The 16,692-nt window shown below is 50.1% G+C and overlaps 1 protein-coding gene across 7 annotated transcripts in view; it reads left to right on the top strand.

Annotated features, from left to right (window-relative positions):
• Nucleotides 1-16,692, top strand: part of DIP2C (disco interacting protein 2 homolog C) — a 436,795-nt gene that overhangs the window by 205,928 nt on the left and 214,175 nt on the right. For 5 of the 7 annotated variants that reach the window (XR_010146752.1, XM_016962526.4, XM_024346148.3 and 2 more), the window contains exons 2-3: nucleotides 13,835-13,906; nucleotides 15,425-15,592. Coding sequence is in view for 6 of the 7 variants with exons in the window: in XM_016962526.4 (XP_016818015.1) it covers nucleotides 13,835-13,906; nucleotides 15,425-15,592 (240 nt within the window). In the remaining variant the exon portion in view is untranslated. The remainder of the gene's footprint in view (nucleotides 1-13,834; nucleotides 13,907-15,424; nucleotides 15,593-16,692) is intronic. The other 2 variants (XM_016962527.4, XM_024346149.3) reach the window with 1 other exon arrangement.

Raw genomic sequence — 16,692 nt, 5'->3', positions numbered from 1 at the left:
GACTTAACAGGTTTGAGGGGCCAGCATATCCATGCTTGCTCTATGATAAAGTCAACAATTTGGCAGATGGTAACTAGACATTTCAGAGTTCCTTTAAAATGGTGTCAGTAAAGCCCATGATACGGTTTGGCTCTGTATCCCCACCCAAATCTCATCTCGAATTGTAATTTCCATAACCCCCACATGCCAAGGGCAAAACCTGGGGAGGTGATTGGATCCTGGGGGTGGATTCCCCTATGCTGTCCTCAGGATTGGGAGATCTCACGAGATCTGTTTTTTTGGTAACTGTGTTCCCTTCCTGCGACCTGCAGCCACCAGCCCTTGGCTGCTCTGTCAGATATTATATGGTACTATTTCAGTAGGTCCTGTCCTCCCCCTCACACACCTCCCTCTCACCTGCCGCCATGTAAGATAGGCCTTTGCTTCCCCTTTGCCTTCTGCCATGATCATAAGTTTTCCTGAGGTCTCCCCAGCCATGTGGAACTGTGAGTCAATCAAACTGCTTTCCTTTATAAATTAGAGAGTCTTGGGCAGTTCTTTATAGCAGCGTGAAAACAGACTGATGCAGCCCAGCGGTCCACAGAGGGGGAGCCCAGCCGTCCACACAGGGAGAAGGTGACAGTGCAAATGCTGCTGTCAGGGCTGCGATGCCAACGGAGGAGCCAGTCAGCACCACATGTGGGAAACCTCAGCTGTGTAGCCATTGAGGGGTCAGGGCTGCAATGCTGACAAGGAGTCAGTCAGCATCGCGTGTGGTGAACCTCAGCTGTGTGACCATCGTGGGGTTCAGCCATGCTGTTCTCATTGAGCAGCCCATTTTCAAAGTCTGAAAAAGGATAACAAAATAATAGGACTGAAGTTTTCATAGTCAGTGCCTTGCATGAAAACTGGTGGTTGAGAATTCCTCAAGGAAAGCAGAAGTTGTTCTCCAAGTCAGCAGTGCTGTGCGGTGCAGAGCAGCGTTGGTGAGAAATGCCGGCATGCAGATAAGTAACACCATAGAAAATCCACATTCACAGCTCTCAGAAAGCTTGTTTTATCTATAATTAGCTGGCAGGACTCAACAAATGCGCATTGCCTCCTTAATTTGCCCGCACAGCAGTAGCTTTTTTCAGGCCTGGCGTGTTACTGGGAAACGGTGAGTGGGGTCCTGGCTCATCCTGAGGTGTGCTGGAGCTGAGAGGAGGTTTTGTACTTGGGGATGGAGGTTGGGGCACGCTTGAGCCCAGAGTCTTGAGGTGAGCTGACTTCTTCATTGAAAAATTGTATTCTCTGGGAAGGAATGGGCAGAAACTTCAGGTAAATGAAACGGAAGTCAATCATCCCTTGACAGAGGTGCATCTCTGACGAGCCCCCTAAGAGAGAGCCCCCTGGGCAGCAGGGAGGAAGAAGCATGACTGCGCTGTTCTACACGTCCTGGTGCGGTCTGTCAGCAGGACCCCTGAGGGGAGGCAAGCATCTCTACTGGCGCCTGCTTCTGTGGCCCGGACTGCTGATTGTGAGTGGAATTAGTTCACTCAGGTGTGGAGATGCAAGGGGCTCTGAGGACTTCCTTCAGCTGAGGCATCTCCTGTTAGAGCCCATTCGTTCCCTGGGTGTACAGCGTGTCCCTGTCATCTGCTTCCCCACTCTTTGTGAAGAGACAACCAATGCCAAACAGCAGCAGCATCACCATCGCCACCAGCACCACCATCACTGCAGCCGGGGAAGCCAGCTGGATAGCAAGAGGTTGGGAAAAACTCAAGTACTGTGTTTATGAAACTCATGACAGAGGCTGGATTCAGTGGCTCACGCCTGTAATCCCAGCACTTTGGGAAGTCTAGGTGGGAGGATCACTTGAGAAGTTTGAGGCCAGCATGGGCAACACAGCAAGACCCTATCTCTACAAAAAATACACTGTTAGCCGGGTGCGGTGGTGCCTGCCTGTGGTCCCAGCTACCCAGAAGGCTGAGGTGGGAGGATCACTTGGCCCTGGAAGGTCAAGGCTGCTGTGAGCTGTGACTGCACCACTGCATTCCAGCACAGGCAACAGAGGCAGACCTGTCTCAAGAAAATATTTTTCATCTCATGGCAGATGTTTTCCCTGTCCCAACCTATTCCAAAATAGCTAATTTTTTTTTGGCGCTTGCATTTTGCATTTCAACTCCAAATGTATGATGAATGTTGCTTCAAGAAATTCTTCCTCTGCATCCCATCTGTATGGCGGAACTAGCCAGGTGCCCTAACATTACCGGACGCTTCTCTGCATGGTCTTAAGTGTGTCAGAGGAGCCCTGGCTGCATGTTCAGCTTCTCTGGATCCAAGACATTGCTGTGTGTGGCAGGACTGATCCTCACTACGTACGGTTTGGATTCCTTGTGTGAGCGTCTGGAAGAAGACAAGGTCTTGAGCTCGTTGCCGCAGCAAACAGTTTGCAAGTGAAGGACGCCTGCTTCTCCCTGTCCAGAGCTGCCCCATTGCTGATGAAGACAGACTGTGAAGTTGGTCAAAAGAGAAGCAGCCGACACAGCAGAATGACCAGGAAGTAATGAGGGTTGTGGGAGGGGACAGCCTGTATTCCTTCCCCTGCCTGCTGAATGTTAAAAATTTCCAAGGTGCAGAGTTGGCCTTCCATATTCGTGGGTTCTATAGCCCTGGATGCAGCCAAACTAAAAGTGAAAATATTCAGAAAGAAAAGAATGGCCTAACCTGTTCTGAACATGGGTAGACTTTTTCATTATTCCCTAAACAATACAGTACACCCACCATTTACATAGCACTCACGTTGTTTGGGGTATTGTGAGTAAGGTAGAGATGGGTTGATTGATTGATTGATTTCGAGGTGGAGTCTTGCTGTAGTCGCCCAGGCTGGAGTGCAGTGGCACGATCTCAGCTCACTGCAAGCTCTATCTCCTGGGTTCGTGCCATTCTTCTGCCTCAGCCTCTCAAGTAGCTGGGACTACAGGCACCCGCCACCACACCTGGCTAACTTTTTGTATTTTTACTAGAGACTGAGTTTCACTGCGTTAGCCTGGATGGTCTTGATCTCCTGACCTCGTGATCCGCCCGCCTCGGCCTTCCATAGTGCTGGGATTACAGGTGTGAGCCACCGTGCCTGGCCTGTGGAGATTTTAAGTACAGCAGAGGGCACCGTGGGTTCTGTGCACTCAGCACTCACATTGTTTGGAGTATTGCGAGTAATATAGAGATTTTAAGTACACGGGAGGTCACTGTGGGTTCTGTGCACTCAGCACTCACGTTGTTAGGGGGTATTGCGAGTAATGTACAGATTTTAAGTACACAGGAGGGCACCATGTGTTATGTGTACTCAGCACTCACGTTGTTTGGGGTATTGGGAGTAATGTAGAGATTTTAAGTACACGGGAGGGCACTGTGGGTTCTGTGTACTCAGCACTCATGTTGTTTAGGGTATTAACAGTAATGTAGGGATTTTAAGTACACGGGAGGGCACTGTGGGTTCTGTGCACTCAGCACTCACGTTGTTTGGGGTATTGCGAGTAATGTACAGATTTTAAGTACACGGGAGGGCACCGTGGGTTCTGTGTACTCAGCACTCATGTTTGGGGTATTAAGAGTAATGTAGGGATTTTAAGTACACGGGAGGGCATGCATTGGTTCTGTGTACTCTGCACTCATGTTCTTTGGGGTATTGAGAGTAATGTAGAGATTTAAGTACATGGGGAGGGCACTGCGGGTTCTGTGTACTCAGCAGTCACATTGGGGTATTGCGAGTAAGGTAGAGATTTTTAAGTACACGGGAGGGCACATGTGGGTTCTATGTAAATGCTGAGCCATTTTCTATCAGGGACTTGAGCATCACAGACTTTGTGATCCTGACCCCTGGAACCCACCCCCACGGACACCAAGGGTGACTGTACTTCAGTATGCTTTATTTTTTTTTTTGTTCACTGAGAGAGTCGCTAGAAGAAACAGAATTTTTTCCACACAAACCAACATTCAAAACCTATAAATAGTTTTTAGGGAGGAGGAGGGGAAGGATTTCAGGTTTTTTTTCTGCCCCTTCAAGCTATTAATAACACATTCCTCACCTTGTAGTTAATTTGTATGTGTGGTGAGAATACAGAAGATCCATTCTCTTACCCAGTTTCAGGCAGATGATGCATTGTTAACTGAATTTCAGGCAGATGATACATTGTTATTAACTGTAGTTACCACACTGTACATTCGGTCTCCAGAATTGACTCATTTTTTCTTGAAGTGTGTGCCCTTGACCAGCATCTCCCTGTTTCCCCTTCCCCAGTCCCTGCTAACCCCTATTCCACTCTGTTTCTACAAATTCTACTTTTTTAAGATGCCACATGTAAGTGAGATCATGCAGTATTTGTATTTCTGTGCCTGTTTTATTTCACTTAGCGTAATATCTTCCAGGTTTATCCATGTTTTTGCAAATGGCAGAATTTAGTTCGTTAAGTTGAATAGTATTTGTTTTGTCCATACACCGTGATTTCTCTGTTCATCCACTGACGGATGCGTAGGTCAATTCCACATCGAAGTGATTGTCAATAGTGCTGCAGTGGATGTGAGCATGCAGGTATCTCTCCCTTACACTGGTTTAAATTCCTCTGGATATTTACCCAGACATGGGATTGCTGGATCATAGAGTCCTGTTTCTAGTTTTGGAAGATGCTCCATGCTATTTTCCACAGCAGCTGTTCTGCTTTGCACTCCCACCAACAGCGTGCAAGGGTTCCCTTTGCTCCACATCTTTGCCAACACTGCAGAATTTACGTTCCTAGATCCCCTTGGTTCCCCTGATATGGGCACAGGTGGCGTGACTGCTCACTACACCTCTCTCTGAGCTTTCCTTTCTCATGCTGCATATTGACTGGTTGAGCAGCCTCCTCATTACACCTCTCTCTGAGCTTTGCTTTCTCATGCTGCATATTGACTGGGTTGAGCAGCCTCTTGGATTGCTTTGACTGTTGGTAGCTTTGACTTAAAAAGGCAACTGAGCAGAAAGCCATAGCTACTATGCAGCTGCTTAAATGATTCTGCAGAGACTTAAAGTCAAACTCTGGGTGAGGGAGTGTGTGCTTCTAAAATAGGAAGATAATGCTTGATGTGTTGTGGAAAGTTGAGGCTCTGTTGGCCCCCGTGCTGAGGTCACTGCACGCCTCTGACTCTGGTGTGAACACACAGTGACCATGGAGCTCTGTTTACAGAGATGTCCTCCTCCTGGGGTTTAGGACTCTGGACTGCATGCGCTTTTGTGTTTACTGAGGTTAGCCCACTTCTTTCTGCTGTCAAAGTGATTCCATCTTTGATAGCCTTAGCAGTTTTCTTGTTTCTCCAAAAGCACTTTCTGATGCAGAAGGGGGTCACATAGCGTGTGTTCATGACCATCCCCTGTGGCCCAGCACTCGGGATAGACCACTCTGCCACTCACCTCGGGGTGGTCCAGCGTGACTTTTCAGATCCTGGAAGTGACGTGGATTTTGTTTATTCCAGTTGTCCTCCTCCCCCTTCAGCAGGGCTGTGACATTCTCCCTGCTGGGGCATCTGAAGTGTCTCCTGTAGTTGGAGGTAGGACGGCGGCACTGGGCCAGGCGCTTCTGCACGATGACTTTGTTGCCACCAGTCTGGCCCTTGGCCAGATGCCTTGGCGGGCATCTCGGACTTGCTGAGACTGTCATCTGTGAAACGAGGATGATAGTGCTTGTGGAGTGTTTAAATGACATAGTTGTCTGTAAAGTTGGCAGTAAGACCCCGACTTTGTAGGTGGATAATCGGCCTCCATCCTTTCTCCTGTCCACCTGTCCTCATGCTCATGTTCCCTCCCAATCCAAAGAAAAAACTCTGAGGGGGTCTCTCCCTCTGTCTGTCGGGAAGCGGAGGGTGGAGCGTGAGAGACTTGCTCTCAAGCCATGAGGCCCACGGCGGCCATCTGAGAAGAGCCCACAGCGGGCGCCGGGCCATGCTGGGTCTTCTTCTACACGTCAGCTTCTCGATGTCCAGCTGGAAATAATGGAAGCTGGGCTTCATTGTCCCTACCTTGCCCCTTCTCGCTCCCCCCAACACCAAAAAATGTAAATACAACATCCAGTGAAACCAACTTACTGCTGAGGCCTGAGATATGCAAAATTGAGAATCAATGTCATGGGAAAGGGAAGTAGCTGTGTTTAATAACGGCATAGTCTTCTCAGAGCTGTCTTTCTACAGGGTCGGATTTCTTTCCTTTTTGTGTGAAGGAGGGATTTCTAACTCCCAGGACACACTGGAGAAATTATGCTTGCCTGAAGAGTTTTTAGCAAGTTATGACAGCGGTTTTGTGTGAAACTGGCATGTTTAAATCTTCCCACTGGCCAGGATGACTGCTGGGGCATCTCCGGGGACCTCGTGCAGAGCCCCCAGTCTTGACAGGGACTGGAAGGGAGGGGGTGTTTCGAGGCTGCAGTAGGACAGGAGTCTCCTCAAACTCACAAAGCCTCTGCTCCGCGCGGCACACTGCACACGTGCTTTGAATTTTAAAAAATTCCATCGGCATTCATATTTCTAAGCCCTTCAGGGACTGTTAGTACTACATTATTTTCTTTTAACATCAGAAGCTTATTTTCAAGACCACTGCGGTAGTGTGAACTTCTGTTGATCTTTCTCCTGTTCTTTTGATCCATGTGTTAAAAATAGAATGGATTCCAAACATGCTGTTTCCTTTAATCCCCTTTCTAACTGGAGTTCTTAACGTACCAAAGAGAAGAGCTATAGGGGACAATACAAATTTAAAACCAAAAAGGTAAAACTCTAAGTGACCTTGTCCACCTGCCTGGCCCGAGTAAGATCTTACTGCAACAGCATGTCTAAAATGTGTTTCTTTCCTGCTCCTACCATTAATTAAATGTGTGTGTGTGTGTGTGTGTGTGTGTGTGTGTGTGTGTGTGTGTGTTGTTTGAGACAGGGTCTTGCTCTGTCGCCCAGAGTGTGGGGCACTAGGCACTAAATAACAATAAATAATGTTTTTTATTAAGCAAAAAGCTCAGGTGAATGTATGAATCCTAGTGCAGGCTTTATGTTTACCCTGGCACCTTATTTAAAAGATCTTTATGGAATTTAAGCTGCCGATGCTCGCACTGGAAATGTGGCAGGGGCTTGTGAGAATGAGGGGGTGATGGGCACAGCAGGTGCAGGTGGAGCCATGGCAGAGCATGGGTGGCCAAGGCGGCAGGGCCAGGTTGGGAAGGACTTGGAGGCCCTGTGGGGAGTTTGGTCACAGCCCAAACAGCAGGGAGAAGCCTCCAACGCAGTTTGGGGAGAGAGGCTCACCACGTTTGCATTCTTGCCGCGACCCTTCTGTCTGCTGTCTGGGGTATGCCTGGGGCAAGGAGCCTCAGCCCCGGAGCTGGAGTGTCTCCGACACGGGGGCCCGCGGCGTCTGGGGTCCCTAGACGGTGGTTGACATCAGAGCAGAACAACAACTGGGTTCTCAGGGGTCAGGATTTTGAGATTCCTCCTAGCCCCTGTTTTCTGGGGACTGGATTCTGAGATTCCTCCTAGCCCCTGTTTCCTGGGGTCGGGATTCTGAGATTCCTCCTAGCCCCTGTTTTCTGGGGTCGGGATTTTGAGATTCCTCCTAGCCCCTGTTTTCTGGGGTCGGGATTTTGAGATTCCTCCTAGCCCCTGTTTTCTGGGGTCGGGATTTTGAGAGTCTTCCTAGCCCCTGTTTTCTGGGGTCGGGATTCTGAGAGTCTTCCTAGCCCCTGTTTTCTGGGGTCGGGATTCTGAGATTCCTCCTAGCCCCTGTTTTCTGGGGTCGGGATTTCGAGATTTCTCCTAGCCCCTGTTTTCTGGGGTCAGGATTCTGAGCTTCTTCCTAGCCCCTGGTTTTCTGTGGTCCATCTTCTTTGCCTCCCTCCCCTGACGGGGCGATGCCTGTGGCCCTGCAGGGTGCACAGCAGGTCTGTGTTCATGAGTCCTCCCATCAACTTGGACGTCTCTCATGAATTGAATGTGAAATAGATACTGAATGAGTGCTTGTTGAACTTTTTTTAAAGATTTTCTTGTGTCCTTAGTGCTTTGAGACCTTCACATCCTGTGTGTTTGATCTCTCCATCTGCGGCAGCAAGTAGATAGGTGCTATCACCTATATTTTATCCATGAGAAAAATGCGACCCACACTAGTTAGCTGGCCCATGGGGGATCCTGCTGTGCTCAGCTTGCTGGGGTGAGAGGACATCGCAGGTCCTCCTGCCCCTGTCCCCAGTGCAGGCGAGGGGTACACACAGGAGCTGTCACCGGTCTACAGCGCCTGCTGGAGAACGAGGAAGCCTATCGGAGATTTAAAAACGAGGCTGCGGCCTTGCCTTCCGGGGCCTCCTGGCTCCTTATAAAGCAATAGGCTCAGAGCAGCAGCACCAGGGCTCCTGACAGCCGTAGAATTCCCAACATGGAAACGATTGCTTTGTTATATAAACTATTAATTCCAGCATTAAATAGTCTCCCGACACCGCACATGGAAACCGCCACTGCCGAGTGGGTCTGTGTGCTCGGAGCTGAGCCACGCTGTGGAAGCAGCTCTGTGGCCCGTTTCTTTCATCCCTGAGGGTCACCCGGCTCCCAAGTGTCCGTGTCTTGAGCCTGACGTCCACAGCACTGGCTCTGCACTGGTTCCAGTTGGGCCAGATTGGGTGGTGCATGCCTGAGGCCGAGAGGAAGCCACAAGGGCCGGGTGTCTGTCTGTCCTGTCATCTTAACCCTGCGTCACCAGGCAGACCTTTCCCTGCTTTTGTAAGATTGGGTTTTGCCCTGAAACTCTGGATTGCAACATAAGTGAGAAAAAGAATTGTTCCCTTCAGGGAGGGAAAGAAGCATCATTCCTCAGTCTCATTCGACCTTCTGCTGGTGACTTTGCCTCACTGGGGTTTTCACTTCCAAAGTAGGACTTGTCTGTAAATCTCTCCTCTTTGTGATTTTAATTTCTGCTTCTGAAATTTTAATTCTTACGGAAAGTCTCTGAGAATAACATAAGTGGCATTTTTTTAATGAAGTAGAAAATGTTTCTAAAGAGATCACTTTTTTTTTCTTACTGAGGTTACAATTACTGCATTTACTTTTCTGTCATAATTATTCCTAAAGTGAAAAGGAAATTAAATAAATGGGTACCTTGATGTGGAAGCGGGAAAATATGCTGTTTGGAATTTTACGTGGAAAGCGCTCTGGCAGGGGCTCCTGTGGTTCACATTCTCTGACAGCAGCCTTGAGGGTGTGCCTTAGACCCAGCCTCCGGGAGGCCCTCCCCGGAGACGGGAGTTGACTTTCGAAATAGCCTTGGATGACGTTCCCATCGCTTCCAGGTTTGGAGAATATGAACCAGCAGGCTGTGAGCAGTGGATACGCCTAGCGGGATAACAGACACGTGATGGCCCCAGCTTAGAAACGTGGGGAAGGATGTGCCCTCTTTCGGAGCATTTGCGCCTTTAGTTTACGTAGCTGCATGCTGATGACCACATGCCCTGATGGACGCAAGGTGAGAGGGAGAGAAGAGAGGCAGGAATTAATTGATCATTCAGCCTGAATCAATGTGAAATGGAGGAAGTCCCAGGCACCGTCAGAGCCACCGTGTCCCTGGTGTGAAATGAAGGAAGGCCCGGGCACCGTCAGAGCCACCGTGTCCCTGGTGTGAAATGGAGGGAAGGACCAGGCACCGTCAGAGCCACCGTGTCCCTGGTGTGAAATGGAGGGAAGGACCAGGCACCGTCAGAGCCACCGTGTCCCTGGTGTGAAATGGAGGAAGTACCAGGCACTGTCAGAGCCACCATGTCCCTACTATGAAATGGAGGAAGCCCCGGGCACCGTCAGAGCCACCGTGTCCCTAGTGTGAAGTGGAGGAAGCACCAGGCACCGTCAGAGCCACCGTGTCCCTGGTGTGAAATGAAGGAAGGCCCGGGCACTGTCAGAGCCACTGTGTCCCTGGTGTGAAATGGAGGGAAGGACCAGGCACCGTCAGAGCCACCGTGTCCCTAGTGTGAAATGGAGGAAGCACCAGGCACTGTCAGGGCCACCGTGTCCCTAGTGTGAAATGGAGGAAGCCCCAGGCACTGTCAGAGCCACTGTGTCCCTAGTGTGAAGTGGAGGAAGCACCAGGCACCGTCAGAGCCACTGTGTCCCTAGTGTGAAGTGGAGGAAGCCCCAGGCACTGTCAGAGCCACTGTGTCCCTAGTGTGAAGTGGAGGAAGCACCAGGCACCGTCAGAGCCACCGTGTCCCTGGTGTGAAATGAAGGAAGGCCCTGGCACCGTCAGAGCCACCGTGTCCCTGGTGTGAAATGGAGGGAAGGACCAGGCACCGTCAGAGCCACCGTGTCCCTAGTGTGAAATGGAGGAAGCCCCAGGCACTGTCAGAGCCACCGTGTCCCTAGTGTGAAGTGGAGGAAGCCCCGGGCACCGTCAGAGCCACCGTGTCCCTAGTGTGAAGTGGAGGAAGCCCCGGGCACCGTCAGAGCCACCATGTCCCTAGTGTGAAGTGGAGGAAGCAGCAGGCACCGTCAGAGCCACTGTGTCCCTAGTGTGAAGTGGAGGAAGCCCTGGGCACCGTCAGAGCCACTGTGTCCCTAGTGTGAAGTGGAGGAAGCAGCAGGCACCATCAGAGCCACCGTCTCCCTAGTGTGAAGTGGAGGAAGCCCCAGGCACCGTCAGAGCCACCGTGTCTCTGAAGTGGAGGAAGCCCTGGGCACCGTCAGAGCCACTGTGTCCCTAGTGTGAAATGGAGGAAGCACCAGGCACTGTCAGAGCCACCATGTCCCTAGTGTGAAATGGAGGAAGCACCAGGCACTGTCAGAGCCACCGTCTCCCTAGTGACAGCGTGGCATTGATTGAAGGTCAGGCCTTGGGCCCAACCCAAGAAGCTGTTCAGGGAGGATACTGTGTAGTTGGCCAGCTAGCTTCTGCCTGTCAGTCTCTCACCTCCCACTACCTGCCATCTGTCCATCATCTCTGTCGTCTGTCTATATGCATCATCTATTATCTACCTGTCACCTATGACCTGATTGTATTTGCACAGGAAACATTGGTTCTTCAAAATAAAGGACGGCATGTAAAAGTGCTGCTAGAAGGTTTGCTCATGTAAACCTGCAGCGAGTCTATCATGGGAATCTGGTGGACCTCTGTCTACCAGATGCTGAGGCAGTCCAGAGTTAAAAATAACTGGACTTTTTCCATGAAAACGTAGCAGGAGTTTGTGAGCCATGAGCTTTGGGGCCTGAGTGAGCCTGGTCTCAGGGCCGTGGCATCCAGCGCTTCGGCTTTGGGGTAGCATGCACATCAAGCCGTCGTCTTCTGCATTTTGGGATAGAATCATCGTAAGTTTCCCCTCTGCCCGCCCCCCAGTCACTGAACTGAACAGGTAAATGATCACCCCGCATCTGCCCAGGTCTTCAGCGCACTCCCAGCCAGTCACTTACCTGCAGGTCTCTCTGCGTCAGGCACAGACGTCTGTGTGTGTGGTACACGTGGTACACGCAGGAGCACCCTGGCTTCAGTTTGTAAGACAACTGGGTTGGGGCACAGTTCTATGGGACATTGTCTGGTTTTAAGGATAACTGTGCATGTGTGTTACAAATAAACCATGAACAGTCATCCATGGCATCACGCAAGCTACAGCATGTGATTTATGCTGTGGGTACCCAGAGGCGTCATCCATGCAGGGCAGGGGCTGGGAGAGGGCAAAGCAGGAAGTAGAGTCCCGTTTCCTTCGGAGAAGGGCACTTCCCAGGCAGGTTATGGAGTCAGGAGGAGGTACAGGGGCGTGAATATGTGAGGAAAGCCCAGGAAGCCAGGGCTGCGGCCTCTGGACACTACACCAGCTTTAGAGTGGAAGACTCCAGGTGTGGTTTTCCTGGGACATGGTTTTGGAGCTGGACAGAGTTTTGTCTTAGATCTGTGGTCCTGGGTGAGGAACGTAAGTACCATTTGTGCCTCAAATTCTCATCTGTAAAATAAGTTGTTATAAGGATTAAACAATGTCATCTTTGGGGATGGGCCAGCAAACCCTCCTGTGAAGAACTGCACTGAACTCTGTCTTGCCTTGCAGCTTGGCAAGGAGCAGGCCGTGAGCACAGACCGTGTCTCCAGAAGTGGCCTGGAAGCTGGGCTCAGCCTGGAGACTTAGTTCGCAGACCCTGGTTTGGGGGAAAATGCGGGGCATGGAAGTTACTCAGTGGTGCCACCCTTTCCCACCTCCTAGGTTTTGAGAGATGATAGTAACCTAGGATTTATTAAAGTCTTGTCTGGAAATTTTCTTTGCTGATTGATTGGGGGCTCGATTTAAACCAAGCACGTGCACATGTGGCTGCTTCTGTGGTTCAGATTTTGGACATTGTTTGTAAAACGGGTTAACAAGGCATTTCCAAAAGCAACTGAGCGTCTCCGTAGTGGGCAGCTGATGGCTGCGGGTGTGGAGTGCCCGGCAAGCTTTAACATTTCTGCAGAAATTGTCCTTTGTTGTCAGTGGCCAGCTACCTAGTTAGCATCGGCTGGGCACGATGGCTCACGCCTGTAATCTCAGCACTTTGGGAGGCCGAAGTGGCAGATCATGAGATCAGGAGATGGAGATCATCCTGGCTAACATGGTGAAACCCTGTCTCTACTAAAAATACAAAAAATTAGCCGGGCGTGGTGGCCAGCACCTGTAGTCCCAGCTACTCGGGAGGCTGAGGCAGGAGAATGGTGTGAACCCGGGAGGTGGAGCTTGCAGTGAGCTGAGATTGTGCCACTGCACTCCAGCCTGGGCGACAGAGAGAGACTCTGTCTCAAAAAAAAAACAAAAACAAAAAAACAAACAAAAAAAACACTCATCGATGGGCGGACGCGGGTTCCGTGTCATTTGGTTCTTGGCTCCGCGTTGAGACGTCAGCCTTGTGTTCCGTGGGGGAGACGAGAACCTGTATCGTGAGCTGTGAGTTGGTGGAGGCAGCCATGGAGGCAGAGGCGGCATCCGAGACTGCCCGCCTTTCACTAGGAAAAGCGAGTTGACCAGCTTGTGTGTGTACCTTGATAACTTTTCATTCATTTGCTATATTTTTATTAAAGCTTGAATTTTTCACTCTTCTTGGAATTATGGTTTGATCAGTCTTAGAAAACAATACAACAGATCCAAAAAAATGAACAGCGAATGAGTATGCTGTGTGTGCTGGAGCTTGTGAATGGGAAGGGCCTCTGTGTGTTGATGAGGTGGCTTTGTCCTGTGTGCTTGCGCTGGCTCCAGGAAAGGCATGGCTGCTGCGCGTCTCCGTGGCTGTCTGTGAGCTTTAACATGTGGATTCTCGCCTCACCACAAGCACCTTTCTCTTCTCTTCTGGATTTCTGCAGGTTTCACACCTTTTGCTTCTTCCCTTAGCCTTTGTCACTCCTTTTTCAAAAACACTGTGGTGGCTTCAAGTCCTTGTGACCGACCTGCTTGGTTAGAAAACATCTTGTTAATGAAGAAGATGCCAATAGGTGCTGGTGTCGGCCATCCCGGCCCTGGCAGCTGCAGGATCTGTCGTCGACGGAGTTAACGAGAGCCCCGGCCTCCAGGCTTGGCTTCCTGTGCCAGCGGGTGGGGATGAGATGGCAGGGGTCTAACCCTGGACCCCATCCGGATAAATAAAGAGGGGGCCAGAAACAGGCGTGTGTTTAACAAATGAGTTTTAGTGACTTAAATGCTGTGGGCTTTTGTTGGAGAGCAGGGGAGGAACTGAAGTTGTTTGATGTGCAGTGCTTGCTTTTAAAATTCTAACAATGAGGCACACAGAAGATACTGTGATAACTGTGTCTTCTTGGGCACCATTGAATGATAATGCTCTATCCACGGAGACCATACTGAACTTCATTTTCCTTCTCTTGCAGGTGACATCACACAAAAAGGATATGAAAAGAAGAGGTCAAAGTTAATTGGAGCCTACCTTCCGCAGCCTCCGAGTAGGTAACCCCCATGAGTAGCATGAGTCTTCTCATTTCCCGCATTCACTATGTGCCAGAGAAACATCTGGAGGCAGACGCTCCCTTGCTTCCCAGTCGGCAGGAGGAGGCGTCTGGCGTTCACTCTCTAGGCATTCAATTCCTTTGAGTGATCACACGTGCTGTGTGAATATACAAGGCACAGAGGATTTTTCTATAAGTGTGCCTAATAGGTGTTTTCTCTATAAGTAGAGATCAGTATTGGGTTGGTTACTTTAAAATGCTATAATCGTAAAAATATGAGTGCATTAGTGATTTCAACATATTTGGTTTAGAGAGCTATTTATTACTATTGATTCTGGTTTAATCCAAGGCTTCTGTTGGTGGCACAGGCCAAATCTAGACAGTGCTGTGATACCCCGCCCAGGACTCGGCAATTGTGAAAGCTGGTTGTGTGTTGAGATGTGGTTGCAAACATCCATGATGATTCTTCAGAAGGGCAGTCGGTTTCCCGCCAGCGTTTCTACGTGTGCAGATTGGCAGCTTTCCTGCACTTGAGCTGGGTTCTGTAAATGTCAGGAAAAAGAATCTCATATTAGATGGGGATTCTAGCACCTCAATTCCCATCTGGCAAGCTCAATTCAGCCCGAGAGCGACCTTGAAAATTTGCTAGGCTTGAGGAATGGCTTAAAGCTAACAAAAGCAGTTTCTTCCTCAAACATAAAGGCTAGCAACATAAATTTTAAAGGTGGAAATTGAACTTGCATAGTTCTTATCATTGAAAGAAGATTTTAGAAGGTTTAAGGATGCACATGTCCACACCTGCACAAACCCCGATTCTGTTCTTCCCGAGGCCCCGAGGCCCGTCCGGGTCCTGTTGACTCAGTAAGGAAAGTTTCCTGAGGCTCAGGCTGCAGGAAACGGTGTGGAGATTCTGCTATTGGTAGTTTTGTTTTCATTTCGTGTTTTTCTTGCCTTGATTTTTGAGACAGTGATGTAACAGTGAACATGTTTGTGTGGACCTTGCTTAGCAGAGGCTTAAGTCAGGGATAGACGCCGAGGAACCCGAGAGAAGGGGAGCAGAGGGCTGGGCTGGAACGCTGGGGCGAGAGGCTTCAGGGCAGTGCTGGGTAGATCCCCTGATGGCCTGCGCCCCCTCCCTCATTCTCTTCTCGCAGAGCCATGGGGCGACAGCTGCCCCCGCCCTGTCCCTGTGAGTTCCCCTCTGCAGGTGCCCTCATGTGCTACAGAAGGTGGGGTCTGACTGTAGGCCACGGACGCTGTTGGTTTTAACTTTCTTGCCTTGCCAAACAAAAGTGAAACAGAAGCGGTTCCTCGCTTCCCAGGACGGTTCTCCAGCGCACCGTGCCTCCCGCGGTGGCCCTGGCCTTAGCCGGGCGCAGAGGGCGGCCGTGCCCTGTGGTCCCCTTGGTGGTCTGTGTGCTGTCCTGCATGGGGTCGGCAGCTCTGCTCAGCGCTGTAACAAATTTAAAAAAAACTAAAGTTTGAATTAATTAGTTTTTTTTCAACTTGTTACAGCAGCGAATGGAGCTGCCGTGGTTCGGTGTAGACTGCAGCACAGTGAAGGAGCGCCGAGGAGAACATTCCGCTCTGCCCACATCGGGGTGTGCGACGTCCGAGAAGCCGCGGCTCGGGAGCGGGTGGCCAGCACCGCAGGGAACCGGCCTCTGTTTTACTTTCGTTTCGGTGAGCGCTGCTTTGCTGAGAGCCAGCCCCACAGCAGGGTACACATTAGAAAAGGGCCACCCGCCGAGCGCCATCCTGTACAGACGTGTAGGGTGTGGCCTGGGGGCCTGAGGGTCCCATTCTCCAGTGAGCCAGGTCGCTCCGCAGGCCCAGAGCTCGCCAGAGACCAGGTCTGTCCCTTTGAGTCAGGGCCCAGTTCCGCGTTTCCTATTGAAGTAGAACGTTGCTTTTACAACTCCCCTTTCTCAGTTGGGCACCACTTAGAAAACACTTAAGAAGAATGCATGACAAATTATAAAACTTCTTAAAGCCACTGGTATTCTACAGACTTTCATCTTATAGCCAAAGACCCAATTAAAGGATGAGCTGATGGGTCTTGGCCTCTGAGATCTGCTAGAAGGAGTGATTTTGAGATTTCCATCTCCAAAGAGCAAAGTAAGGGTTTTTGAAATAGAAAAAGCAGTTAATCATAGAGTATGTTCTTAGAGGTAAGGATTCTGTTCAAAGGTAAGAATTACTTTGGTGGACAGTATTTTGAATACAGGAATTTCATGATGCAAAAAGGGAGTTCAGTGCATTTTCCACCAGAATGAAAAAAATCATATGCAGGTGGAAGGTTTAGGTTCGTGTTCAGGGTTACACTTCAAAATGTGTTTTTAAAATCACATACAAGGCCGGGGGTGGTGGCTCACGCCTGTGATTCCAGCACTTGGGGAGGCTGAGGAAGGGGATTGCTTAGGTCCAGGTGTTTGAGACCAGCCTGGGCAACAAAGGGAGTCCCCGTCTCTACAAAAGAAAAAATTAGGCATGATGGTGGGTGCCTGTGATCCCAGCTATACGAGAGGCTGAAGCAGGAGGATTGCTTGAATCCAAGAAGTCAAGGCTGCAGTGAGCTATGATTGTGCCACTGTGTTCCAGCCTGGGGGACAGAGCGAGACCCTGTCTCAAAAAAAAAAATCGGTAAAATCAAGTCATAGAGGCAAACTTTATTATTACAATTGGCCATTGGGGTCTCAGAAGAGGACACCCCGCCTCGTCTCCTGGCCTCCACTGCGTTCCTCCTCTCTGGGCCCTCTCAGGAGCCCTGTCTGGGCTGATTC

Source organism: Pan troglodytes, chromosome 8, assembly GCF_028858775.2.
Source record: "Pan troglodytes isolate AG18354 chromosome 8, NHGRI_mPanTro3-v2.0_pri, whole genome shotgun sequence".
NCBI lineage: Eukaryota > Metazoa > Chordata > Mammalia > Primates > Hominidae > Pan > Pan troglodytes.
This window is presented reverse-complemented; position numbering and strand designations above follow the sequence as displayed.